Source organism: Chelmon rostratus, chromosome 20 (assembly GCF_017976325.1).
Source record: "Chelmon rostratus isolate fCheRos1 chromosome 20, fCheRos1.pri, whole genome shotgun sequence".
NCBI classification, from domain to species: Eukaryota; Metazoa; Chordata; class Actinopteri; order Chaetodontiformes; family Chaetodontidae; genus Chelmon; species Chelmon rostratus.
Genome location: NC_055677.1, coordinates 10,415,686 through 10,442,410, shown reverse-complemented (window position 1 = coordinate 10,442,410; position 26,725 = coordinate 10,415,686). Strand labels below are relative to the sequence as shown.

At 42.7% G+C, this 26,725-nt stretch overlaps 1 protein-coding gene across 4 annotated transcripts in view; it reads left to right on the top strand.

Annotated features, from left to right (window-relative positions):
* atp8a2 (ATPase phospholipid transporting 8A2) overlaps positions 1–26,254 on the top strand; it is a 49,385-nt gene extending 23,131 nt beyond the window's left edge. For 3 of the 4 annotated variants that reach the window (XM_041961383.1, XM_041961382.1, XM_041961384.1), the window contains exons 24-36: positions 6,052–6,224; positions 11,202–11,385; positions 12,214–12,324; positions 13,823–13,897; positions 14,308–14,430; positions 14,946–15,024; positions 15,121–15,182; positions 15,688–15,744; positions 18,412–18,519; positions 20,328–20,416; positions 20,606–20,710; positions 23,947–24,038; positions 24,769–26,254. In XM_041961383.1, the coding sequence (XP_041817317.1) occupies positions 6,052–6,224; positions 11,202–11,385; positions 12,214–12,324; positions 13,823–13,897; positions 14,308–14,430; positions 14,946–15,024; positions 15,121–15,182; positions 15,688–15,744; positions 18,412–18,519; positions 20,328–20,416; positions 20,606–20,710; positions 23,947–24,038; positions 24,769–24,863 (1,353 nt within the window). In that variant the 3' untranslated portion in view covers positions 24,864–26,254. Of the gene's footprint in view, positions 1–6,051; positions 6,225–11,201; positions 11,386–12,213; positions 12,325–13,822; positions 13,898–14,307; positions 14,431–14,945; positions 15,025–15,120; positions 15,183–15,687; positions 15,745–18,411; positions 18,520–20,327; positions 20,417–20,605; positions 20,711–21,379; positions 21,430–23,946; positions 24,039–24,768 lie in introns of those variants that run through there. The other variant, XM_041961385.1, reaches the window with a different exon arrangement.
* The last annotated feature ends 471 nt before the right edge of the window (positions 26,255–26,725 follow it).

The following is a 26,725-nucleotide window of genomic DNA, read 5'->3' as shown; positions in this document are numbered from 1 at the left end:
GCACCTAAACGGCAGAAAAGAGAACTTTCTAAGCCCTTTCCTTAGACATACTTTGAGGCAAAAAAAATCTCTTCTACAGCTGAATGACTTGTAATGGGGCAGAATGTGCTGTAACAGGGAATGATTTAGGCCATTGCTGAGAAGTGCTGTCTAAAGAGGGGACAGTATAAACAAAAAGACTGTGGTGAGAATGGTGTGTAGAATGTAGTTTTTCAAATTACACTTTTTCCAGACAAATCTTTCTGTCATCTTGACTTGAATGAAAGTGAATGACAACTAGAACTAAGGAAAGCTCTGTGACAATGTTCTGTTAAAATCCACAGAATATTTAGGAGAAACACTAGAAAACTGACGTAACCCTCACTATGACTAGAATTATTCTTGATATAATTTTGTGCGCTGCAGCTTTAGACTCACCTCATGCCAAATGCAGACAAAGACTTTCCATTCAATACACTCCATTTAGCAGCAACTTTAAACAACTTGGTGCCGTGGGGAATCCATCTTTCATCTGGAAAGCCTGGCCTCATACAGGAATGGCAACCGTCCCTGCAGCTGATGTGTCCTTGAGCAAGTTTTTGAATCTGTACCAGGTGGTTGTTATTATTGTTGAAGAAGTTCAAGATTAAATATGTTATCATTGTTCAAAGGGTTCTTTTGTAAAGTGGTTGCACTAACACGTTTCGATACGGCACACAGGGACAGGAAAGTTGAGAGGGACAGCTGGTTGACATGAAACATAAACCATGGGCCATGACTGGAATTTTTCATGTGACGAGTGCATGATCTATGCTTTAGAGCCTGAGCCGCTTGTAGCACACTTTCAAGTGGGTGTTGGCAAATATGACACAGAATTAACATGACAAACTGCTGCACCGAAACCCAATTATAAAATGGGAATAATGGATGCTGGTTCACATCCCCTAAAATACAGTGGTGTCATCCAACAGATAATCAGATGATCAGCTATTCAATTTATTCTCCCTCATAAACATCATATTGATAACTCAACTTTCATTTCTATACCTTGACTTTTGACATAATTTATGGATGTATGAGAAGAAACATTCTCTCTCATGTGTATGAATGGAGCTTGTCAGTGGTGTCACAGTGGTGTCAGTCAACCCGGTCAACTTCAGAGGGCTCTGGTTGGGTTCGGCAGGCATGAAAGCGACACTGTCTTCAGAGCAACACTTATCTCACACTTAAAATAACTCGAGCTGGCTCAGCTTCTTCATGCATGTGGGGCCTGTTTGAAAATTTAACCTGCACGTGAGCGAAAACAGAAGCCACTTATCAAATCTCACCTCGAGGCTGACCCCTGGCCCCCATTTTTCAAAATTTGTCCCAACTTTCCACTCTCTCTTATCACATCTTCTTTCTGCTGTTATCAGTGTGAAGGTCAATCTGTGTGGTGGATCTTGCAGTTCAGTTGGCGGAAGAACCCCCCCTCCCTCGACCCAACCCTTTCTCCACTCCATGTCTACTTCACACCACTACCTCCACATCTGTCAGCACCCTCTCTATGCACAGGAAGCAAATACACAGCCTCTGTGGTGTGTGGCAGGAAAAATGTGTGTTTGTTAGAGGGAGAGCAGGAACAAGCAACAAAATATGAGTGTTTATCTTAGTAGAAGCGCAGGAGTGTGTTTGTGAATAAAGAAGGGGGAGTGTTTATTGTACTTCATGAAGGAGATGGACAGTCTGGGTTGAGAAAGAAAATGGGGAAAAGAGGGGGAGATTTGGCTGAGACATGTGAGGGCGATGAGTGAGTTGTAATGCGATCTCCTTTTGGTGCTCCTCCTCATCAAAACAAACCCTGTGAGCAATGCCTCCTGGGTAAACGGTTTGCAACCACCGAAGCTGTGACAAGCACCATCTGTCACCTTCAGATCACATGCCACACACAGACCTACACAAATCTTTTCCCTGTCTCCATCTGTTTAGTCAATACCAAAGGACAGACAAGAACACAAATGTAAATTCTCCTTTTCATCGTCTTATTTCTGTCTGTGAGTCTGTAACACACACACGCACACACACACTCTGTTTACCCAGTGGCACAGGATCACGCAGATCAGCTTGATAGTTCTGAATATACATTACATCTAACTTTCCCACAATCCCCCTCTCCCTGCCACGCTGCCCGCAGTACAACTCTTAAACAAACAGCATCTCTCTTCTGCTCATTAATCATCTTTGTGCACACACACACACACACACACACACACACACACACACACACACACACGCACTTTTTAGTGCCTCAACTTGCTCTATTGTTCTGGTATTTTTCAGTTTATATTGTTTTTTGTACATCAGGCCTCCCACTGTTAATACCACATGTCTGTCTGTGTCTACTTTTTGGTCAGCTGTGTGTGTGTGTGTGTGTGTGTGTGTGTGTGTGTGTGGCTCAGGCAGCAGAGGATGTGGGTGTTTACACAGATGCACAGTCAGATAATTAAACGGTATATTAAATCTCACTGGTGGTGACAGAATCTGCACTTCAGATATGAGCATGTCTTTCCCCGCCTTCTTTTCACTCAGCAGCTCTCTCTCTTTTCCCCTCGTCTGGTTCCTTTTCCTCCGTCGGTCTCCTTTTCTTTGTACCCTTTCTCATTTGTCTTGCTTAGTCCTTTTTGTGTATTTTATACTCTGCCTATGTACATTTGTCATAATGGTACTAACGATTGAGCTCTCTTTGAATAGAGAGGGTGGCCTGGAATGGATCAACATTTGGCTTTCCCCTTTCTCAGTTTGTTCATTTATATATATACGCATATGCATTACATAGATAGATATCTGTGTGTGTTTGTTTGTTCTTGTACTTTTTATGTTAAAGTATGCAGTGACAGAAGGTGACCTGTTATATCTCAAACTTCCCCCTGCCCTGCCTAGTTTGTGATCCAAATTTAAACCTGATAAAATTTCTTGCAGAAGGGCCTCTGAACATGGTTACAAAGTCTGTATGTGTGTCTGTGTGCGTGTGTTTGCGCACGCTCGTGTATGTTAGTACGTCCGCCCTCTTCAAGCTCAGATGCATATGAAAAATAAACATTTAGTTTGGAACATTAAAATGCTTGCTAATGAGATCTGTCACATTGCAACTTGTGCAATCAAAGAATTAAGCAATTTTTTCCTCCAAGGTCTCCAAAAATAGCAGGTAATTTAGCGTGAGAACGGGTATGGTTGCATAGTAATGGATATTTCTTTGGTCTCATGTTTGTTCTCTTTGAGAAAGTGTTAACAGATCATAGTGGACCTTTTGTGAGCTGTTTCTTTTCATCTTAAGTCAACGTTCTTTGTCATGAAGATACAGTTAGGTCTGGACTTGCTGTACTTTAGTAAGTGGCTGCCTGTTAGCTTTAAAAGCTAACTAGTGTTTGTACCATAGTAACCTTTTTAATCTTCTAGAGCTCCCTGCAGACTTAGCCTGGTTATTATCCTGAGTTATCTTAGCTGCCACTAAAGCTTTGACTGGACCTGCTGTGACAAGTAACTGAGGTGTATTAGCACCTCACTGATAGGCTGGTGAACTGTTTGCATTCACTTGAGGATTGACCCTCTCTCGTAGTGCCTTTTTTATTCGGTGAAAATTACACAGGTTGATATAATGATGAATTTCAGACAAAACTAGCAACTGAGCCATTATTACATTCCTCTGAAAAAATCAATGTGGAATTGAAAGCTGTCCCCTCACACCTGCTCGAATCATGTTGGAGAGAGCTTCACAGAATCAAGCCCCATGTAGAATGTTGTGCAAGTCTTCATGCATCAACACCCACTACCCCAAAAATGTGTCATATAGTGTTTTTATACCATCAGTTTTCACTTATGTGCTGTTTACTTTGGGTTATGCTCCTGGGGCTTTTTGTGTCCATTCCTCTTTGATGAGGCGAGGACAGGCAGGAGGAAAACGGAGTTTTGTCAGATTCTCATGTCTCACACATGCTCTAGATATGCACACACACAACCCCTGTGCACTTACAGGCAACCAGACATACTCATACAGGCATACACGTGTTTTACTCCTCTGTAAAAACACATGCACATCACACACACACACACACACACACACACAAATAGACGCTTTGAGTTTCAGAACTCTGACAACCTGTAATCTCCTTTAATCCTTTCATTATGTTTTTGTTTTCCTTTCCCCTGTTTGGGGAAAAAGGTGAATGCAAACAGGAATTCCGGCATACAAAGAAAAACACACAGCCTCAGGCTGAGAAAACAAGAGCGGGGAATTTTTGGGAAGAGGAGGGACACTTGTGTGCGGACGCATGTGTGCATCGCTATTTGGCTAGAAGAAGAAAGACTGCATTGTTCATGCGATTACCTTTCATGCATGTATATGTGAGTGTGCGTGTGCGTGTGTGTTTGTGTATGTGCTTGCTATGTCGTCTTTTACACATGCGGATTGGTGGACAGAGGGGTTATCTCTCTGTGGGTCACTGGACTCTCTCTGGTCTGATGGCCACCAGTAGCCCACTGTGAGAGACTATGTAGATTCTCAGCGGTGCCAAATTTTCAAATGTTTGTGCACTTTTGTGTCTAGAGTTTGATCTTGTGTAGCTGATTGCTCTGTATTTAGCTGCGTTGCCCATGCTTCCATAAACAATTCCTGTTATGGGGCATTTCATTTTGCGTCATTCATTGTTTATTATGTGCATAAGCTGAATTCCACATGTACAACAAAAAAAACTGTCCTTAGATTGACAGATATTGAGCTGTTTGCTACAGTACTGGACAACATTTGAAAAAACATTCTTGTACTTTCTGTTTAGTGTTGCAGTGCTAATAATAGGTTCTTACCTGAATTCACCAGGTGATCCCTTTAATGTAAAGAGTTCTTAGCATACATTACGTCAAAGCTGGAACTGTTAAGACAAATGAGGTCTAAATTCAGCTTATGTTATTTCTCACATGCTTTCATGATAATTCATTATTTGAAGGCTAAATGTTGTTCCTTTGTACTTTTTGTTTCATATCCAATATCAATAGAACTTAACACTTTAAAGATAGTGATGGACCACAAAAGACAAACATACACATTTAAACTTCCAATGCTATAAGGCAATGTTAATATCAGTGGAAATGACGAATTCAGGTGTGTGTGTGTGTGTGTGTGGCCCTGACTGGTAGCTTGTAGCGTGCCTGCTCCTCCACATGGAATTCATTACAACTTTGTGGGATGTTTATTTTCTCTATTAATCCCTGTTCCTCTATTATCAAGAGCTCCATCAAAACTGCCCCAAATGACTGCCCTGCTGGCAAGCTGGCACTGACACTAACACACACACACACACACATACAAACACACTCTCTGCTGTTAAAAATGAATGATGCATTTTACCCTGCCACAACATTAGTCTCATTTTGTCTCTTTTGCATATTTTCACCCACTGTGGTGTGTTGCTGCTCTGTGAAGCAAATACTGGTTCAACATGCCCCCAGGACCTTGAAGCATCCATGTCTTGTAATGATGTCTAGGGCAACTGTGAACTTTATGTTGGCATTCTTAATTGTTTAGTGTACGCAGAAGCAAATTCTTTCACCAGATGAAAGCAGCCCGTGCAACCAGGGGCACATGTCTTCCATTTACCACCGGTGGTTTTGACCTTTCAACGATTTGCTCTGTGTGTTTTGACGTGTGTGATTTGTATTTTCACCACTTTTTGAGGCCACAATATTTCCACAAAAACATAAAACCTGAAAATGTGGTCACTTGAAAGTGCCGCTGCCAGATCTCACAAGGAAAAAGAGTCATTCTCATGGTGAGATTTAGAGTTATGATTGGTAAGGGTGCAGATTAGGATTTAAGACTGTCGACAATTAGTGGTGATGTTCAGGGTTAGGGGTTAGGTTTTCACTGTAAGCCAGCAGCATTTCCTGATGCATCCCTGTGAGCACTGGTGTGCTGAACCAACCATAGAAGAGGTATTAGAGATAAGTCGTGCCAATGAATGCCTGTGGATAATGTGTGAAAGTGTCTGGCCAGTCTCTGAAGCCGGGTTTCTCATTCTCTGGATCTTTGTCTCCTTGCAGGCTACCCGTGCCACACTGACAGCTCACTGTTCGTCCCTCGGCGACTCTCTGCGGAAGGAAAATGAGCTTGCACTGATCATTGATGGTCAGACGCTGAAATATGCACTGTCCTTCGAGCTCCGCCAGGCCTTCCTTGACTTAGCATTGTCCTGCAAGGCTGTCATCTGCTGCCGGTAGGGAAGACTCATTTTTCACACACATGCACACACAAACACCAGCATAAGCAAATGTTGGGTTTAGTACAGAGTATCTGTACAGGTCTGGAAAGCTTGGAAAAGTTTGGAAATCTGAAAGCACAGAGCACAAAAATATTCAAATTCATTCCTTTGCCTTGTTTGTGTTTAGATTTCACGTTTCAATCAGCTTCTTACTTACAGAAAATGGTTGCAAGCTATTAATCAAAATTAGTATACCGTGCATTTGATGGAATATTTAGTGAAAAGGAAATTACAATTAGTCTTAGTCATCTATGATGAAATTTCATTCCGTTGAAGCACGGCATGGAAAAATGCTTGTTGCCCATAAAAGGAGCATGAAAGGTGAAAATCTCACAGAACCACAAATGTCATTAAAAAAAATTAACAAATTAGTCTGCAAGAAGTCTGGAATTTTAATCAGTCAAAATGACAAGCAGCCTGTATCAAAAAAGGTTTACAGATACACAGCATCACAGTGCTGTTGTGGGAAAACCTCCATGTACAAAAAAAACACGATGAAATTTGCACTTGAAATTTTCAAGTTATAAGATCTTTGTTAGGCAAGCCCTTTTTATCAGCTGTTTTTTAACCTACACGAATGTGTTTTGACCACAGATGGTCTTGCTCAGGTAAAGTCAGGGTTTGAGCTGTGATCACACATTAATGAAATTAATCCTAATGACTGCTAAAAGCTTCATTGAGTGTTGGCAGGAGAAGGTGGGTGAAAGTGAGTGTCACTGTGGTTTTAAATCCCCAAACTGCTTTTTTTTTTAATTAAGTAAGGCAATCACCAACTGGAGGCACCTCACAAAGAAAAAATGTAATCCGCTGAATCCATAATCACACACAGATTAATTCTCCCTCTGTTGTGTGTTTGAGAGAGAGTGTCAGAGTGTGTATGCACGTGCAGGTATACCTGCGTGCATGTGTTTGTAAAGGTTGTCGGTTGCCTACGGTCAGCAAATGAACGAGGATGATAAAAGCACAGCAGGAGTAATGTAATACACTACGCTGCATGGAAATGTCAAAGCCATGACTCACTTACTGCTGGTACCCCTGGAATGGGCACCAACACACACACACACACACACACACATAGGCACAGCCATTATACATTCCCATTCATACAAAGTGCACCCTGTTCATAGAATGTTTACTGCATGTTCCCTTTTTTGGTCATGTTCCACTCAACACCAGCTGTGATGTTTAACAAAAGAGTTTCCACTCATCTTTTGTCTATGTGTGTGTGTGTGTGTGTGTGTGTGTGTGTGTGTGTGTGTGTGTGTGTGTGTGTGTGTCTGTGTGTCTGTCTGTCTGTCTGTCTGTGTCTGTGAGTGTACGGGCGTGTACATGCATGTGCGCGTGTGCATGGCAGCCAGGAGGGAGGTAATTGACTCTCCCTTGCATATCCAGGCCATATCCGGACTCAGGTCTCACAGGCCTTGCAAACAGCCTCCAGCTTCCTTTCCTCTTTCCTTCACTCCATCCATCTCTCCCTCCCCACTCCCTCCTCCCCTTCAAATCGGCCTTGCTACCCTGATGAGGGCTGGGTATCAAACATCAATCCTTTTTTCATACGAGCCAAAATGTGTCCATTGGACCAAATATTGAAAACATGTAAAGTACTGAAGTTTGGCATCAAATTTCTGGTCCAATTTATTGTTAGTTCCTGATTTAAATCAACATTTTACCAGATTTAGAAAATGTGCAAAAGAGCAAGAGGAGCAGGAGTTAAGTGAAGCTTTCATAAAAAAAACTTTCTTCATTAGGGTCCATTCATCAAAACTCTTTGTACTTCTGCTCCTCCCAACCATTTTGTGCATGTTACCCTGTAATACACAACAATGTCATTACAGGTTAGAGTCAGGAGCTCTGTACACTTACACCAAAGAGTTCAGCTGCTCAGACTCTTTAATTTGAATGATTATGAGGAGGCCCTGTGAGATAAAACTATTCAGGATTTCAAAAGGGGAAAAAAGAAAGATTAGAGAAAAGTTGCAGAATTAGTTTTGTATTGTTTCCTTCACCTGTAATCATCTCATGATGCCTTGGGAGGTCCCCGTATGTTGGGAACCGCTGCTGTAGGTGATTGCTGTTGTGAGGTTGTGTGTGCATCCAGGGCACGATACTGTTAATAAGGTGCCTGTACATAATGACTTTGACTTTGACTTTTAAGTATAAAGGTGCCTGTGAGGTAATGTCTCACTTACTGTATGTGTGTGATGTTTCACAGTTTGGGAATGTTGTGTGTGTGTGTGTGCGTGTGTGTGTGTCAGGGGCGGCAGAGTCAGGGTGCACTCGTACGCATGGCTTCCTGACTTCACTGTGCGTTTGTTTATCGGAGGACTTAGCGTCTGTTTATTTTCTGCTCAGTTCCACCGTGAAGAGCACTGGGAGCCTTTCATCTCTCCAATGCCACTTCACACAATCCCAGACACTGTTAGCAGTGTTTAGAGGAAAGGTAGAGTGAGACAGAGAGAGAGAGATAACGAGAGATTTGTGGTCAGAGGCGGAGAGACACATAGACACACTGGTGCACTTCAGACGCAGAAACAGGAAAAACAAAGACCAGTGGTTGATCCCATCCCAGCAACGACTACAGAGGCCAAGACTCTCTCTGAGGTTTTCCCTGGAAATATCCTCTGGTATATGGTAATCGTAGTGGGTTGGAGGTGTGTGTGCTTGTGCATGTGTGTAAATTTGTGTGCTTTTGCACTCTCCTATGAATGAATACTAAGCAGACCACCCAGCTCTGTGATTTCAGCTTGACCGGGTCTTGATCCTACTTACACATTCATAAAAGAAAGACCATCTTTATGACCTGCGGGCTCCAGCCGGATGTGCGTGTATGTGAAGAGTCATACATCTGCTCATTACTTAATTTTGTCATATCTTTTTGAAAGCATCGTATTGTATTCTGCCTGCGTGCAAAGGCTCATGTAGCTACACATAATTTGATTTTGTAATCTCATTATCAGAGCACTGATGAACATGGTGGGATTTTGATGCTAGAACTAAGAGTTACAGCTGTACTTGACACACACACACACACACACACACAAAGACACTGTCGTTGTGAAAGTGACTCCTCCTCTTCTTAGGAACTGTTTGAAGTATTGTCCCCTCTTTAAGTGGATAGCCCTGTGTTAATACTCATATTACTATCACCTAATACATCACTGAGGCTCAGGTAATTGCTGTAACTTTAGGGAAACGTAATGTAAATATTTAATGGCTGGATTTCGTATCGTCTCTCTTATTGTAGCCAATGGGAGTGTCCTACTGTACCTCCAAATGTTTGAATTTGTTGTAAGTAAATATTTATGTAAAACACAAATATCCTATCTTAAGATGTGGTCAAATGTTTTTGTCTCATATTGTCCATAAGCCACTACAGCTGTAGTAGTCCTGTACTGTGGGAAACATGACTGGCTTTGTTATACAAGTTTAATCCCTGTCCCAGTATCAGTTTTCTCCCCCATCTCCTCGTCTGTAGACATACTTGTTGTCACTGTACAGTTTAAAAGCAGTACAGAACTAGACTCACTTAAGCTGCGTTCATGTTTTGAAAACAGCGATGAAGACAGATTCAAACTCAGTCATTGGGTCCAGAATGCTGCCTTTGAGAACATAAACACTGTGTGTCGGGTTGGACACGAACACCTCCAGTCACCCTCTCTAGTCAAACATGATCATTCCTTCTTGTATCTCTCTAAAAACAACTGCTGTCCAAAGCTGAACTTTGAATTGTCTGAATTAAAGGCTATTACACAGATGCATGCGAGAGGCAGGATCGTATGAATTAAAGAAACACCTCTCGTCGCAGCGTCACAAAGTTAACAATGTGATCTGATCAAAACCTCCAGAGTAGCAATTAAATAGACTCTGTGGTAGTGTTTCCAAGGTTGAGGACGAACTTTCAATCTCAGATTTTAAACCAACATGGAAAATAAGTACTTGTGCTTATTAAAAATGGGAACTTGTCACGAAATTGTGAGGACAACTGGGCAAACTTCCTCTACTGAGGATGACCATGTGATATGGTCAGAAGCCACTAAATGGACCATGTAGTGCGGATGTCAAAAATTAACTTTTGAACTCAAAATGTATGTTTTTATTAGTCTTTATTTTTATTTCCAGCAAACACCAATCTAAAGTCTTCACAATTTCTTTCAATGGTTGATGGTGAAAAAAAAAAAAAGTGTTGATTGGAAAAAACACTTCCAAAACCTCTTTGGTAAATCCACACCGAAAAGCCATACAACAGAGGGCATCGGCTGGAGCTGTGGTCTCATTTGTCTGCAGATTCAACACCTGGCACCATAAAGTGAAAAAAATATCCACAGTACTTCGGCAAATGCAGCACCTCACTATCGTCTCTCAGCGGCCCCGAGGGAAATGCCTGTAATCGAGCCTCTCTGGGTCCTCTATTGTCATTGAAGAGACAGAACCGGTTATGAACGGGAGGATCAATGATACAGGTCAAGAGGGTGGAGTACCACTGGAAGCTCCCTGAACACTCACTCACACACACACACACACACTCTGAGGCACACTCAGATGTATGCAGACGTGCACAAACACCAGCATAAGCACACGTATAAAAACACATCAAACGTGAGCTACCCACAGTCTTGCTAGCAGAACAGTGAATCATTGTTTCCTAATACCCAGTGAAGAGCAGTAAACACAGTGTGTGTGCGTGTGTTTGTGTGTGTGTGTGTGCATGTGTGTGTGAGTGTAGTTTTTCAGGCTTTATTCATCTTTCCTAATTGCTGGCATCTTTGGTTTTTTCCTCCTCTCTCTAAAGTTTGTTCTTGTTTTCCTTGTTTCTCACAGTATTCTTTTATCTTCCACCCTCCCCATCTGTAATTTCCTACTGGTAAGGACAGCTGCATACAGTTAGAATATCACCCAACCATCCCTGTCTTTGTATTTGTATTGTTTCTGCAGAGTTTCTCCACTGCAGAAGTCAGAGATTGTGGATATGGTGAAGAAACACGTGAAGGCCATCACGCTGGCAATAGGCGATGGTGCAAACGATGTGGGCATGATTCAGACGGCTCACGTTGGAGTGGGGATCAGTGGCAACGAGGGCATGCAGGCCACCAACTCTTCTGACTACTCCATAGCACAGGTGGGATGCGGACATAGCATGGAGACACGCGGAAGACAGCTTTGGTTAAGGTCATGCAGATATGTTACATGAACATAGATACTGGATTCATGCTTGGTTGTCCACCCAGCTCAAGTGTCCTTAGGGGAGACACAGAATCTGTACCTGCTCAATGTTGAGCTGATCCTGATCTCTGACCTCCCTGGAGGGGCACAACTGAAGGGAGAATTTACTTACAGGGGTCACTCAAGTATCATGTTTTCAATACAAACAAGTGGCTCATCATGAGTGTTTATATTCTTAGAATTAAAAAAGTCCACAAAAGAATTGCTATCAAAATACAGTGTCACCTTTTTTCTGTTCTGATTGTGTTCCTTTTCAGCAGCAGTTTTTTTAACTGCTAAATTGTATTTAATGTAAAAATTTTGATGTTTTTCTTTCTTTCTCTGGGTAATTGAGAATTTCACTATTAATCTATTCATTGTAAAACATAATTGACAGATTTATTGGTAGCTAAAATATTTGTTATTTGCAACCCTAGTTCCCATCAATCATCTTTGTGCCCATGTCAACTCACTGAAAATGTGAATGTTAACCAGAGAGTACTTCTAGTTACTTAGGTGTCTCGTCTTTTCTCACGCAAACGCAGTCTGTCACTTTCACTGATTGAGTTGTTTATCTCTTAGCCTTTGGCCATCTTGCCCAACTTATCTCTATTAGTGGGAGTTTCTTGTCTCCCAGTCACATTCTTGATGTTCTCTCTGTTCCCTTTCTACCTCAAATTTTTAAATATGTTTTTTATATTTCTTCTAATTATAGTAATAAATCTCTTTTCTCTCTGATTGGCAGTTCTCTTACCTAGAGAAGCTGCTATTGGTCCATGGGGCATGGAGCTACAACCGTGTCACCAAGTGCATCCTCTACTGTTTCTATAAGAATGTGGTCCTCTACATTATAGAGGTAGGAGCTTCACCACCACACCCTCTGTTTTACACACACACACACACACACAGTTACATTAACAGAGACATTTTGCAGCTGTTTGTCGACATGGCTGACAGTGATGGATGAGCTGCCCTTCTGGTGTCTGCTTTCTGTCTCTTTTTCACACACACACACACACACACACACCAATGCACAGAAAAAAAAACGTGTTTAGATCAGCAGTGTCGAATCCTTGGCTCCAAGGGTTGACAGCTTTGTGTGTGTGTGTGCGTGTGTGTGTGGTGAAGGGGCACACTGCAACCCTGGACTGCCTGTTATGAGGGGTATTTGTCAGCTGTGCTCCACCCTCTCTCACCCCTCTGTCTGACATTAAGGATGCCAGCAGGTGCGGGTCCTCATGGGAGCCACAGCCTGTAATCTACTGTCCCACACACCACATTTTGTGTGTGTGTGTGCTTCCATGATTATCTCACATGATTGCAGATCACTCTAGGCCAAAGGTTAGAGACTCTGTCCACTTAGTGGAGACTGAATAAGAGGTGTGTGTGTGTGTGACCTCACCCCTAGGCTGCATGCTCCACTGTATGCCCAGGAATGCCACAACTCCCACCGGCGGCCCCAAACATTTTCTCTATCTGTCCCCAGATCAGCTTGTGTGTGTGTGTGTGTGTGTGTGTGTGTGTGTGTGTGTGTGTGTGTGTGTGTGTGTGTGTGTGTGTGTGTGTGTGTGTGTGTGTGTGTGTGTGAAGGCTTTAATGAGGGTTTCTCCTGGGCCTTGCATTGGTCAGTTAACTTCTATAAAGTCAGACAGTGGTTTCGGGGCCGGTCACAACCTGTGTGAATCTTTTTAAAACGTCATGCCTCAAGATTTAATGGACAACTACTATATGAGCATACTTGATATATAGAATTCAGTGCACCATTGCCAGATGAATCATTATGCTTTGGTGTAATTACTATAAACAAATGGGATCATCGTCTCTTGTATGCCTCTCACATCAGCGTTAGCTCAACTGTTTTTTTTCTTTCACAATTCCCTTGGACCCCAGTGCACATGTCCTGTTTCTCTTAGCCTTTTCATTCATTTGCCTTCTTTTTTTCATCGATTCTGTTGCTTAACTATTTACAAGTCTGTTGAGATTAAAAGCTCTTTTTTAAGAGAGACCTTTCTGTTTGTATTTATTACAACAATACATATAAACAACACCAACAGGCTAAGACAAGTGTCATACACTACAAAAGAGTGTGGACAATAGCCTGTTAGGAACTTACAAGTGCTTACACCAGTACAAGAGACAGTGTGCAGAGAATCTGGTTTCTTCTGGCACCCTAAAGTATAAAATGCTCCATGTTCTACTAGAGTTATTTTATTATAGACCATATCATTTTTTAAGCAGAGGCACAAATTTGGCCATCCCTCCCTGCTGTTTCCACTATCAGTACCTCCCTAAGGCAGATTTACCCACTGCTATTGTTCCTCTCATCCCCTCTCATCCCTCTCTTTGTGTCCCAGCTATGGTTTGCCTTTGTCAACGGGTTCTCTGGCCAGATCCTTTTTGAGCGCTGGTGTATAGGCCTCTACAATGTGGTGAGTACCCACCCTCACTCCCTCTCAAACTGTCTCACTCGTTTCCATTTCTCCACTCGCTCCTTCAGTCTCACCCCCTCCCTGTTTTACTTAGCTGATGTCAAGTGGCGTCTCCTGCTGTCTGCCTATCTCTCAATCAATCTCACTCTACTTTGTCTTCTTATCACTGCTTACTTTCTAAATGCCAGAAACATTTGTGTTCATGTGTTTTCAAGTATGTTTGTACTTATGTCTGACTGCAGATGCCTTCAGGGTCCTCATTCCTAAAACACCATGGAATTTCTTTTAATGCTGACAGTCTGATCTGAACACTGATTGTCCAGCTAGTCAAAGTGTGTGCATATATGTATGCATGCTGCTCTGTCATTATGCGTTTTAATGGCTCTATGTGTATCTTGTGTGTGATGCAGATATTTACTGCACTGCCTCCGTTCACTCTGGGGATATTTGACCGGCCGTGTAGCCAGCAGAACATGCTCCGCTTCCCACAGCTCTACCGAATCACCCAGAATGCTGAGGGCTTTAACACCAAGGTACACACACCTTTACAATCTGCATGCACCTACACACACACACAAACTATGTGCTGCATCTTAAATCAAAGCTATATCTGTCATTTTTACGCTCTGCCTTCGACTTGTCATGCCTTGTGGTTTGTCTGTGGGATTGATGAGTGATGCCTGCTGTTTGTTTGGGACGCCAACGAGTAAACAAGAGTGGCCTGGAGACTGGGATATAGCCATGGCAACCTGTAATGAGATTCATAGGACCAGAATAAGGAAGTCTTTCATTTTAGAGGGCAACCCAACCTACTGTATGTGTGAGAGTGTGTGTGTGCAGTACAGGAGAGCACTTTTGATGGCAAGAACACAGTGGAAGTTGTATGTAACTGTGAGGAATCACTGTTTTTATGTGTGGGAGCATATATGTGCTTTGGCATTAGTTTGCACTGAGTTGTTTTCCTCTCTTTTCTCCCCTCTTCCTTCCTTTTCTGTCTCTCTCTCTCTCTCTCTCTCTCTTTCTGTCTCTCCCTGTCTCTGTCTTTCAGGTGTTTTGGGGTCACTGTATCAATGCACTGATTCATTCAATTATTCTGTTTTGGTTTCCGCTCAAAATGTTAGAGCATGGTAAGTGATTTGCTGGAGTAAGTCATGTACATTTCCATAATTCTTGTAGGACTTTGTCATGAGGCATTTGTATGTGTGTGTGTGTTTTCCCCACAGACTCTCCCTTCAGTGATGGTCAGGGAAATGACTACCTGTTTGTTGGAAATATGGTCTACACAGTAAGCATCTTACTTGTGTTTTCTGTGTATATCTGCATATATTTATTTCTGTGTCTTTTGGCATGCAGATCTTTCCATTTTTTGAGTATGCACAGTGTTTATGTACACACCAGCACTGTGCTGTTTCCTCAGAGCTGTTATGAGTCTCCAGTCAATCTAGTCTCGTCTAGCCAGTCTGTCTCCTCTCCACACTCATCCATCTCTTCTCTCTGTTCACGTCTCCATCTCACACTCTCGATATCCTTTTACTCCCTACAGTCTCATGTGAATGTCAGTGGTGTTTATTTGTTGTGTGTTGTGTGTGTGTACTACAGGGGGCTGCGGGGGTCCGAAGTATTTTAGCAGACATTGCTGAGTTTACTATATAACATTAATGTTTATTATCTCCACAGTCGCCAGCAAGCTAATCCTGTTTCTCTGTTTTTTTTTTTATTTGCCCTCCCTCTCCCCTGTGTGTGTGTGTGTGTGTGTGTGTGTGTGTGTGTGCGTGCGTGTGTGTGTGTAGTACGTGGTAGTTACAGTATGTCTGAAAGCTGGAATGGAGACAACCGCTTGGACCAGGGTAGGAACAGTAACACACTCTAATATGCTATATTACATGTGCTGTATTTTACTCAGCCGTTGATGAACAAAGGGGGTGCTCTGTGAGGGTTTCACACTACCCGGCCTAAATGCTTCATTGTCAGGAAAGACGCAGGAAAAGATGTCGCTTACCTTGACATTGTGGTAGAGTTTTGAGGTTTGCACATCTTCTTAGTTCACATGTGGCTGCAATTTTTGTTGTGTCCAGTATTTCAAACTTGCATAAAGAAAACTCCTCAACTCAATTTGGAGTTTTGTTGTAAATGATTTCCATTGTCCATTGCTGCAGCACCCCTATTCACCCTATGTGTGGAACTACTTACCATGTTCCCACATCAGCTCTGCCTGTGTTTTTACAACCACGGCCATGCTGGGGGCACAACTGAGGGTGGTGCCTGTATAGTTGGGACCAATGTTAATGAAAACTATGACATAATATGTTCATCAACAACATTTTCTGTAACTTAGACCAGACAAAGACCAGACAGGACCAACACTGACTGTGACTATATAAACATGCTACATTGTTGATGGTAATAGAGTAAGTAAAATGTAGTTTAAAAATACAAACTTTGCTCAAATCTCTTTATTTTCATTGACAAAAAAAACAGCGGACAAAATATTCATGATGTTTTTTTTTCAGTGAGAAAGTTTCATGTCTTGTGCTACAATAGCGCAGCATAGTCAGGACTCAGTGATGTGTTTTGGCATGCATCTGGTGACATAAAAGCGCTGTTTATTTATCCCTCACATCACCATCGAAATGAATGTGATTTGATTTGGCATCTAAATGAATCTTAATGTATTCCTTAAATTGATACCATCAGACCACTAGACCAGACACTTTGTACAAAGCTGCATTCTTAATCATTCAGCCTCTGCTTTCATCAGATAATGAGAAGATAAAATCTTATATGGACTAAAATGACAAGAACGTGTTGGTTTTGGCTGGACTAGATTGACTGACTGAAATGTTCAATATAATAAATAATAAAGAAAAGACTAAAATACTTCATTTTTTTTTACTAATATAAGACTAAATGCTCAGACTTTTTCAGCTAAAAATTTACTAAATAAAAAAACAAGATTAGGTTAACTAGAAGTTATAAAAACTAAAACAGACATGTCACACAAGAGTAAGACTAAATAAAAAAGCTTACAAAATTAACACATGTTGTGACATCACAGTGTTTTGGATGTCATGACGGCTTGTTCAGTTTCTGAATACGGGCTGTGAGTGTTTCTCAGTGGAGTGTTTTGATACTTTCACAGTATTTATATTGCACCTAGACTGACTTTGTAATCTAAAAAGATATAGAAATCTCACTTTTTACAATATCCATTGTTTACTTCCACGTGTGCTATCTTGCAGTCTTCTGCTCCCCTGCAATTGTCAGCACATTTCAGAATATCTTTGTGTGACTTGTGGAATGCAGACCAACACATACATAGAAAAAATGCTCCACAGCACTACTGGAGCTCTAAAACTCCACAGGGAACCTTAAAGTGTTGAATTTATTTTAAGAGGTGAAAGTTGCAAAGGACAAATGAAACGTCATCATTGCTCAAAGCACAGCAAAGGAGAAAAGCAGATCAGGAAACGGTGAGATTACCATCTGTCAGAAGAATAGTTCATAGAGCAACACAAGAGAGAAACAGATTTAAATCGGCATAGTTAACTTAAAGCCCAGATGCCCTCACCCCTTTCAAGAGTGTTCTATTTGAGTCATGAGAAATGTATTTTTACACTCTATATGGTTACTGTCAAATGTTGCTGTTGATATTAGACTACTGATGAAGGATTAATTTCAGGGCATACATCGAGGATACAGACACCACAATGTCATGCTTCTATATTGACATTGCCACTAGAGAAAAAACAACTTGCTGGAAACCATGTAGATTTGTATGTGGCACTCATGTTTCAGACTTTATTGTAACGCTAACCCAAGACTACACAAAGTTAGCTCTTACAGTAATTGAGTAATATACCACCTGTGGTGTGTCCCAGACCATCAATGAAATGTACCTAGATATATGCCAGATGTCTTGTGATAGTGCAGAAACTCATAGTATTCTACAGACAAAAACAGTACATGACTAAACTTTGCCTCAGTTAAATACAGTAAAACAGTTAACAACATTGTGTTTTCAAAAAAGGGAATATCTGAACAAAGAATTATTAAACAAAACTAAGAATCTGACCGAGTACTTTGTTCAGACTTTTTGTGTTAGAACAAGATGAGCAGAGATGGATGTGGGGGTTAGGACAACAGTAGCTCGGGTCGTGACGGCGACATGATTTGGCTGCTTTCTGCTGTTGGAGAGCGAGACAGAGATTGGCAAGATGCACAGAAGGGCGCTGACACTTTTGGCCGTTCAGCTGTCCACACAACAGCCTGGCAGTAATGAAGCAGGGTCCCACTGGAATTCACACAGTGTCCCCTTACAGCAGATCACAGAGAGCAGGATGAAGACAGGGGAAGGAGGAAGGGAAAGGTTGTGTATATTCGGATGAGCTGTATGTAAACTATTCGACCTCATGCTGTCTCTATTTTCTGTCTCTTAATCTCCATCCTCTCCTTCACTCCCTCCCTTTTCTTTTCCCTCCATCTTCTTTCTGTCTCCCTCTTTCTCTCTGCTGCAGTTTTCCCACCTGGCGGTATGGGGAAGCATGGTGCTGTGGATGGTCTTCTTCGCTGTCTACTCCGCCATCTGGCCCACCATCCCCATCGCCCCCGACATGCTGGGCCAGGCAAGTCCCTCTCCATAAACATGTGTCAGTCATTTCAGTAACATGGGGTGAAGGAGGTTAAAATAGCCCTTCCCTTTACATCTCTTTTCTGAAACCTCCATCACCTGCCCCTCCCTTGTTCTTGGTTGCCAGTACATGGCGCCTATGAAATTCACCTCTTGGGTGTTCCACGTCGGCACTGCTGGAGCCCCGGGGGAGATTTATGCCCCACCAGCCCCTCTCACCAGGCTTCCTGCACCTGCTGCATGTCACCCGAGCCCCGGTCTTTTACAGCCCTCTGTGGAGGTGTTGATTCAAGAGGGTGGGCTGCTGCTGATAGTGATGAGGGTCCGGTGGGGGTGCGGAGAGTGTGCATGGAGACCCCTTGATTGGGAGACTCATTTTGGAGTTTGTGGATCAGGCGGGGGTGTGACGAGGTGCCCCATTGAGAGGGTAGAGAGTCTTTAGAGGAGAAGGGGATAGGGCTCCCCTCAGCCCATTAATTCAATTTATGTCAGAAATCAGGAATGCGGTCAAATATCTGCAGCTGCTCAGTCTAACTGGGGAATGGTCAGAGACACTAAACCACCACCCCCCAACTCTCCATCATCCCCCCTAACTACCCTATTACCTCTCTTATTTCCCCTGCTCCCACTATCTATATTTCCATCTGACCATGGAGTATGGGATGGAAAAGAGCTGTGTATTTCTGCTCAGAATAACTGTGTGTGTACATTTGTGCATATGAAAATTAATGTGCTGTGTGTTTCCAGCTATGTGTGATTTGTGACGATTATAAAGTGGTGCATACCAACAGTCTGTTTCTATGGCTATAAAAAATCAGAGAAAATCATGTAGCATGCCTCCATCCTCAGAGTGTGATATAATGTGTGTCCAGTGCTTTAAAAGTGAACTGTGTGTAGGTGTTTGTCACATACAGAAAGATATAGAGTATGTGTGAGTCCAGTTGGATCATCTGTGACTTGGTTGTGATTCCAGCTGCTGCAGAAGATATTTCCTAATGGTTTTTCGATTAATTTTTCCCCCTGTTGCCTCTCCCACTGGGAACCAAATTGTCTCTATATCCGTGGCTCCAAATACAGGACACTGGAAACACAAGATATAGACAATAAAGTAGTGGAAGTTCAGGACACATGAAGTGTTTGTGACTATTGACTTGAAGGTTCACGCCTAGAGACAAAGACAAAGGTTTTTGAAACCCCACAGAGCTCTTGCAGATAAGCAAAGAGGAGGTATTGGGTAATAAGGGGAAAATGGGGGGATTTACAGTAACAGGCAAGGACAAGCAACAGAGCACACAGTCAGTAAAGGAAGTTGTGAAAGAGTACGATTGGAGGGAGCCAAAGGAGAAAGAGATGAGTAGGAGTAAGAAGCAAGGAGACAGACAGACTGACAATTTTAGACAGTGGTTAGATTTAAGATTAATCCCTGGAGACGGATTGAGAATGAGGGTCAAAGGTCAATGGGGCTGGCTGCAGCTGGACTGCAGGGACAGGTACAGGGGGGTCTGTGGTTACTCACTAGCATTTTTATCTTTTAGCATCACAGAAGCATTGAATTTCAGCTGTGGGAACACTGTTAAATCCAGTTTGTGGTGTAGATAAAGGGTGTAAGAAAGCTGTTAAGTATGTTGGCTAACTCAGATTTTTTTAATGCTGTGAATAACTTTCAATGTGCTGTGTCTCACATTTCTCTCTGCCTTTTTCCGCATGTGTTTCTCTGCGCTCATTGCAGAGAAAAATGACTTAATACTCAATTTGAATCAATATACGGGGGAAATAAATGGAGCCTGTGTGTTGTCATTGCAGGCTGGCAAGGTGATGCAGTGCTGGCACTTCTGGCTGGGCCTGGTCCTGGTGCCTACTGCGTGTTTACTCAAAGACTTTGCTTGGACCGCGTAAGTAGAACACATTTAACATAAATACGTGGGAAATCCATACAGAGACTATTTAACTTAACCGAAGCGTTTACATAACCCATATTGAGTCTGTGTCAACACTTACGCACACTTCATATTATGAATCACATATGTCTGCAAAGTAAAACACTCCTTCATGGGTCTGATGAGCTTACTTCTGCTTTGCAGCACACGACGCACTGTGAGGAAGTCTCTTCTAGAGGAGGTGCAGGAGTTGGAGGCTCGGGCTGTTGACCCAGGGGCAGCTGTACTTAGGGATGCCAGTGGGCGCAGGTATCTACAGTACAGTGTGTTACAAGCACCATTAGATATCACCTACATTCATCCATCCAATTTTATTTGTGTCATCAATCAGTTTATTCCATTGATTTTTTTTGTTTCATTTGTTTTAAGATTTTTATAGAGTTAAAGTAGTATGACTGCATACAGTCTTCAAGAATAATACATTATTGTTTATATTATTGCTCTATCTAGGCAGTCTAGTCAGTGGCCACTTGGTGCACCTATAAAATTTAATGCAGTCAGCTCAGCCATAAATGACATAATAATGTTCAGTTTTGATTGACAATGTCAGAAAAGTAATTATTTGACTAAATGTTAATTATTGAGATTGTAGTTTGCAGTGGTGTTGAGCCAGGCGGTGTTATATTGAAAGGTTTGTCTAATGTTTTGCCAATTTACACACGAGAGAGGAAAAATATTAGGATATTTCAGTATAGTACAGTCTGGTTCAAAACCACCATGACCCACAATCTCAATAATAAATGTATTGTTCAGTTAATAAAAACTGGTCCATTTCAGCTTTGTAAAGGAAGATTGTGTGGCTGAGCTGTTGGATTGCATTGGACTGTACAGGTGTACCTAATAAAGTGGCCATTGAGTGTACAGTATGTTTCTGTTTGTGTGATGGTGTTTCTAACTCCCCGGTGGCACCGTCCACAGGGCCGAAGCCAAGGCTGAGGTCCCGCCATAGCGCCAGAGCTGTCACAGAGGTAGTGTCTGGGTTTGCACTGTCCCACTGTGTGAACTGTGACCTCAAATGACCTGAGTGCCCCACTGCAGGCTGCTTTGAAGTGACCCTCGCTTCCGCGTTTCCATTAACTGAATTCACACCTCTCTGTTAATCACTCGTTCTCCTTTGTCCTCAGTTTGATTTTTACATTTTTTTTCTCTTCCTATTCACCATTCCTCCATCTCTGGATTGCTTCATAGGTGGACCAATTTGAACTGCTGTACAGACCTGGTGTGTCTTCTGGTTTGTCTGTAGTTGTCTCGCTGTGATTTAGCCGCGTGTACGGTGTCACTAGAGCTGTGTTAGAAACAATTACATTGGTTCGTTTTTGTCTCAGTCATAGATACAGTATGTACATCAGATTGTAGACGTTTGACTATATACTAACAGTGGTGGAAAGTAATGAAGTATAATTACTCAAGTGCTGTATTCAAGTACAATTTTGAGATACTTGTACTTGACTATCTCCCTTTTATACTGCTTTATACTTCAACTTCACAACATTTAGAGGAATTTTATTTCACTACATGACTACTATTTGACAGCTCTGGCTACGAGTTCATTTGACGGTTCAGATTTCAAATACAAAACATGATCCACAACTAAAATATGCTGTTTTTTATAGATAAGAATCTACCCAACAACATATAAAGTAGTTAAAATTAGCCCCTCCTCAACAACATTACACAACATTAAAATGCACTGTGATGGTTAATGCATCAGTAATGAGAATCTAATTGTACAATATATTTAAGAATTTAACATTCTGACAGGGTCCATGCTGCAGAATGAGTGACTTTACTTACAATCTAGTATTTCTGCAGGATTGTATGAATACTTTTATTCTGATAAAGGATCAAAGTACCATTTCCACCATTGTTGGCTAGTAAGGATTAAAAAGAGTCGTATGATATTCTGCTATTATAACTCACTGTGATAAATAGTGAAGTGTGAGTGAGTGGCCAAATCAAGTTACTTTCTCAGAGCAGTTCATTCCTTGAAAGAGCTGGAGAAGTCTTGAGGTATGTTTTCAGGTTTGGGGGTGGGGTTGGGGGGTGGATAACCACATTGCTGACTCCTACGCAGGGCCCCGTCCTGGACTGACCCTCCTGTAAACCCAGGACTGGATCCTGGGGCCCTCTCCATTTAGAATAAGAGAAGTAAAGTAACTGTAGGCAAAGAAGCAATGGAGCAAAATGGAAACGAGCACATCTGTGTTTGTAGTTCATAGGGAGGTCCTGGGGTAGGCATGGGAAAGGGGTGGAAAGGTAGCGTACAGGAGCCTCTCGAGGGAAGATTTCAAACGACGCACATCCTTGGGCCTTTTTGAATCAGAGGATAGCCAGAAAAAACATTAAAGAAGGAGAGAGGACAACTCAAGTCATACTGATGCATGAGCCTTTCATTTATTTGTCCAGCCACCACTTAGTCTTTTATCATTCATTCAGCACTGTCATCTATCGAACAGACATCATTTTTTTTGGCCAAAGACTTCTTGAGCAAACTTCAGAGCCCCTCTTTTTTGACAAAAACTCTAGTGAAGGTTCCCAACAGTCACATACAGTATTAAGAATTTCCTAACTGCCTGGTCCAATTTGAACCTTGGGAAGGCTGGCTCTAGTCCATAACTAGTCCGTTGATCATCATAAGAGCCAGGGAAACCCCTCTTTTGTGAATTTAATGCTCCATCGGAAGATGAATGCATTCTTTCAAATAAAATTGGCTAAAAACCTTCTGACGCAATCGCCGATACAAGTCACCCTGCATTTATATCCAACGCCTTTGCTAATGACTCAAGTGTCAGACTCAATATGTGTGTTTGTGTGTGTGTGTGTGTATGTGCATGCATTTCTGTGCAATATCTGGAAAGGCCTTAGTTATTTTTGGTCACGGGAGGAGAGGAGCCGTGACGGCGTGTGGTCTTAGAACAGAGGATCTAGTCTTCTTCTTGGAAAGAGGGGGAAGAAGAGGAGAGGAGTGGGGAGCCGGGGAATAGTTTACTGTGAATGTCCTGTTAGCCTGCAGCCAGTTTATGACTTACTGTTGGTTTAAATTGGATGTCAAAAGCAGTCAGTATCAAATCCACCTCCTACCTTTCTGGTCTTAAGTCCATTTTGTTAACTCATTGATCTGTGTGCTTCTATGTTGATCCGTGAAGGAGAAATTTACTTTTGGCTTATATCCGACAGTGTTTTGCTCAAGGACAGCTGAAAGTTAAAGAACTGTGTTTAATTGCCCCACTGCCTCAAATCTGTGGGTAGTTTACAATATTATAGTTTGACATGTCCCAAAAACCTGCCACTGCTCATAACGGAAAGCAGAAAAGTGACAAAAGTGCAGAGAAATATGTACACAGATTAAGAAAATGTATGCCAGTAGCTAGTTAGGGTGTTGTGTACTAGTGTGAGTAGTGAAGACTCTCTCTTTAATCACCAGTAACTTAGTGGTTCTGTACTGTTGCTGTGGAGTAACTGATCTTTCTCCCCTTACTTTGCAGTCTAAACGAACGGGCCCATCTGCTGACAAGAGTCTTTAGGAAAACACCTTCAAGTGTTGGACGCTCAAACTCAGTGCAGCAGACTGTGTCACGTGAGTGTCCTTTCCAGGCACACACACTATAATGTTACGCGAATCCTGCTTCAATGCAGGCCTTAAAACTACCACATGATTATATCCAGTTATTGTCAGTAATCATCATTTGTTTTCAGTAAGCTGTGAGCGGAAAAGAGAGAATTGTGTCTCCTGTCCTTCTCATTACATGAAGTAAAGTCTTAGAAAACACATATTTAGCTTCACAATCAGTGCATTTTCTGCCAATATGAACTAAGGATGCAGACAAAGAGAAGAAAAGAGTGTGTTGAGATCTGGTTTCATTTTTTCTTCCAGAGCTCGATTTGTTTCCTTTGTTTGTTTGGGTGCCATTTGAAAATCTGGCAAACTGTGCGGAGTAAATGGAGAGAGAAAGTAATGCTATTCAGCATTTCTATCTTATGCAGCCCAGAAACAACAAATTGACAAATTGATTCCCAGTATTCAGACAATACTTGGCCAGGAGCACATACAGTGGTCAGAAAAATAGAAACCCCCTGTACACAGTGTGTTGATCCAATATAGCAGTCCTGTAATTAATACCACCTTTGTGAAACACGATTCAACTTCATGTTAACTTCTGAGGCAGTGGTTTGTGGCAGAAGCAGAAAAGCACAGCCTCGAAACGTGAATTGCCTCTCCACACAAACAACCAAAGTACTCAACAAAAAGTGTTACTGTGCTGCACTGCAACACACCCAGCATTCATTCCTCTTGTCTCTCTCTGCAGACGGCTATGCCTTCTCTCAGGAGGAGCACGGCGTGGTGTCCCAATCGCAGGTAGTGCGCTCCTATGACACCACCCGCCAACGCCCCAGCCTCTAGCCCCAACCCTGACCAAGGCTCCAGCTCACCGTAGCAATGGTTGTCAAGGCGACAGTGGAGATAGACTCATGTGACACCCTCATGCCGGGTCACCGACCCCTGCTGTGGCCTTACTTGGAACTATGACCTGGCCCCTCGCTCGGGGTGGGTGTCACGGTCAGGCGTGGAGGCCGTCGCTGGCGCATGGAGGACTGACTTGAGAGGAGGAGACCAGGCCGACTTTATGGAATAAACGTTCTTCAAACTCACACGAGCTGCACAAGCATGAGCAATCATATCCACGCACAGACATGACAAGTCAAACTCAGAGACTGCTACTCATACCTGTATACCCCACAGACTGGGTTTGCTTCATGCCACTGTGTGTTTATGTCTTTGTGTGTGTGTGTGTGTGTGTGTGTGTGTGTGTGTGTGTGTGTGTGTGTGTGTGTGTGTGTGTGTATGTACACGTGCATTCCAGTGCGTCTGTATCTGCCTGTGCATGTATGTCTGCACGCATTGGCGCTGCTGTGTTTGTGTGCATGTGTGTGTTGGCCCGCGTGTGTTAGCTTCCGCGGCTCCCTCTCATCTCTCTCGTGAGCTGGGTTTAGCTAATCTGTCATCACATGCCGTCGCGGGATGGTGAGGGGACGTCAAAATAAACACACATGCGCACACACGCACACGCACACACATGCGCCGCTGAATTCCTTTTTAAAAGGGAGGGAGGGAAGCAAAGACCTAGGACCGTTGGAGCTCTGCACCCCGGCTACAGGCAAACATCCACCTCTTGTCCCATTGCAGCACCAAGCCTCACTGCCAAACACCACAGAGATGCCACTGAGGCAGAACGCTCACGCCAAACTGGACCACCACCCTGCTGCAACCCCTCCTACCCCACTGGGACCTCCTCTTGCTTATCTCTCCCTTCATTTCTACCTTCCTATCATCTCCATCTCCTAGTCTCTGCAGCCCCACATCTCTCTCTCTTTAAAAAAGCCACTTTGGTTCCCGTTGTTTATGACCGCTCCTGTAATGCCGCCTGTCTGGCATCGTCAGCTCGCATAGAAACAGCAAGCCTGGCATTAGAGCTTCCTCCTTCACTTCTGTTGGAATTCCTCTCTTTACTGGACTGTTTCTTTTCTCTTTTTTTATCATTAAAGTGGACATTAATGTGTATGTGTTTATAATTTTTTTTCTTTTCATTAATGCCTGTTTTTGTACTCATACGTGGAGACATGTCTTAGAGGGAACATTTTACTTGAACTAGTGCTAATAGGCATCCAAACAGAAGGGATCTGATTGAGACACTCGCCTGGATCATGTGTTTTTCTGGCTCTGGGATTTGTCTGAATGTAGAGTCTGTTGTCTGTGTGCTCTGTGTTAAGGACACTCTGGTTCAGGAATGCAACTGAAATGACTGAAAGGGTGGGAGAGGGGGGTTGTCCATCTGAGTCCTAATCATTAAATCTAATCAATCCATGGCCTGACTGCATGTCTCTTGTTTCTTGATTGCAAGATGTCGAACAGTTGAAGGAGTTTACATTTTTTGCTAAAAATGGATAAAAAAGATTTGATCTGTGCATGAGATACGTATGAGCTCATACAATTGCCAGAATCAAACCTCTCCCACGCTCCCTCTTTAAGCTCAGGAGAGTCAGTGTAGACAGACCATTAGCCGATTAGTACCCTACCTTCCTCCGCCCCCCCAGCACAACTGGAGATCCCTTTCCCCACCCACCTTCCTGGATGCGGCCCAGCCCAAACCGACTACAGCTGCTTCAGGATGGAGAATCCATCGGTCCATGGCCGAGCAGGAGCCAGAGAGACGTTTATGCTTTTCAACTCGTCCCCAGTGACTCCCCAATGGCCCCGCTCCGCTT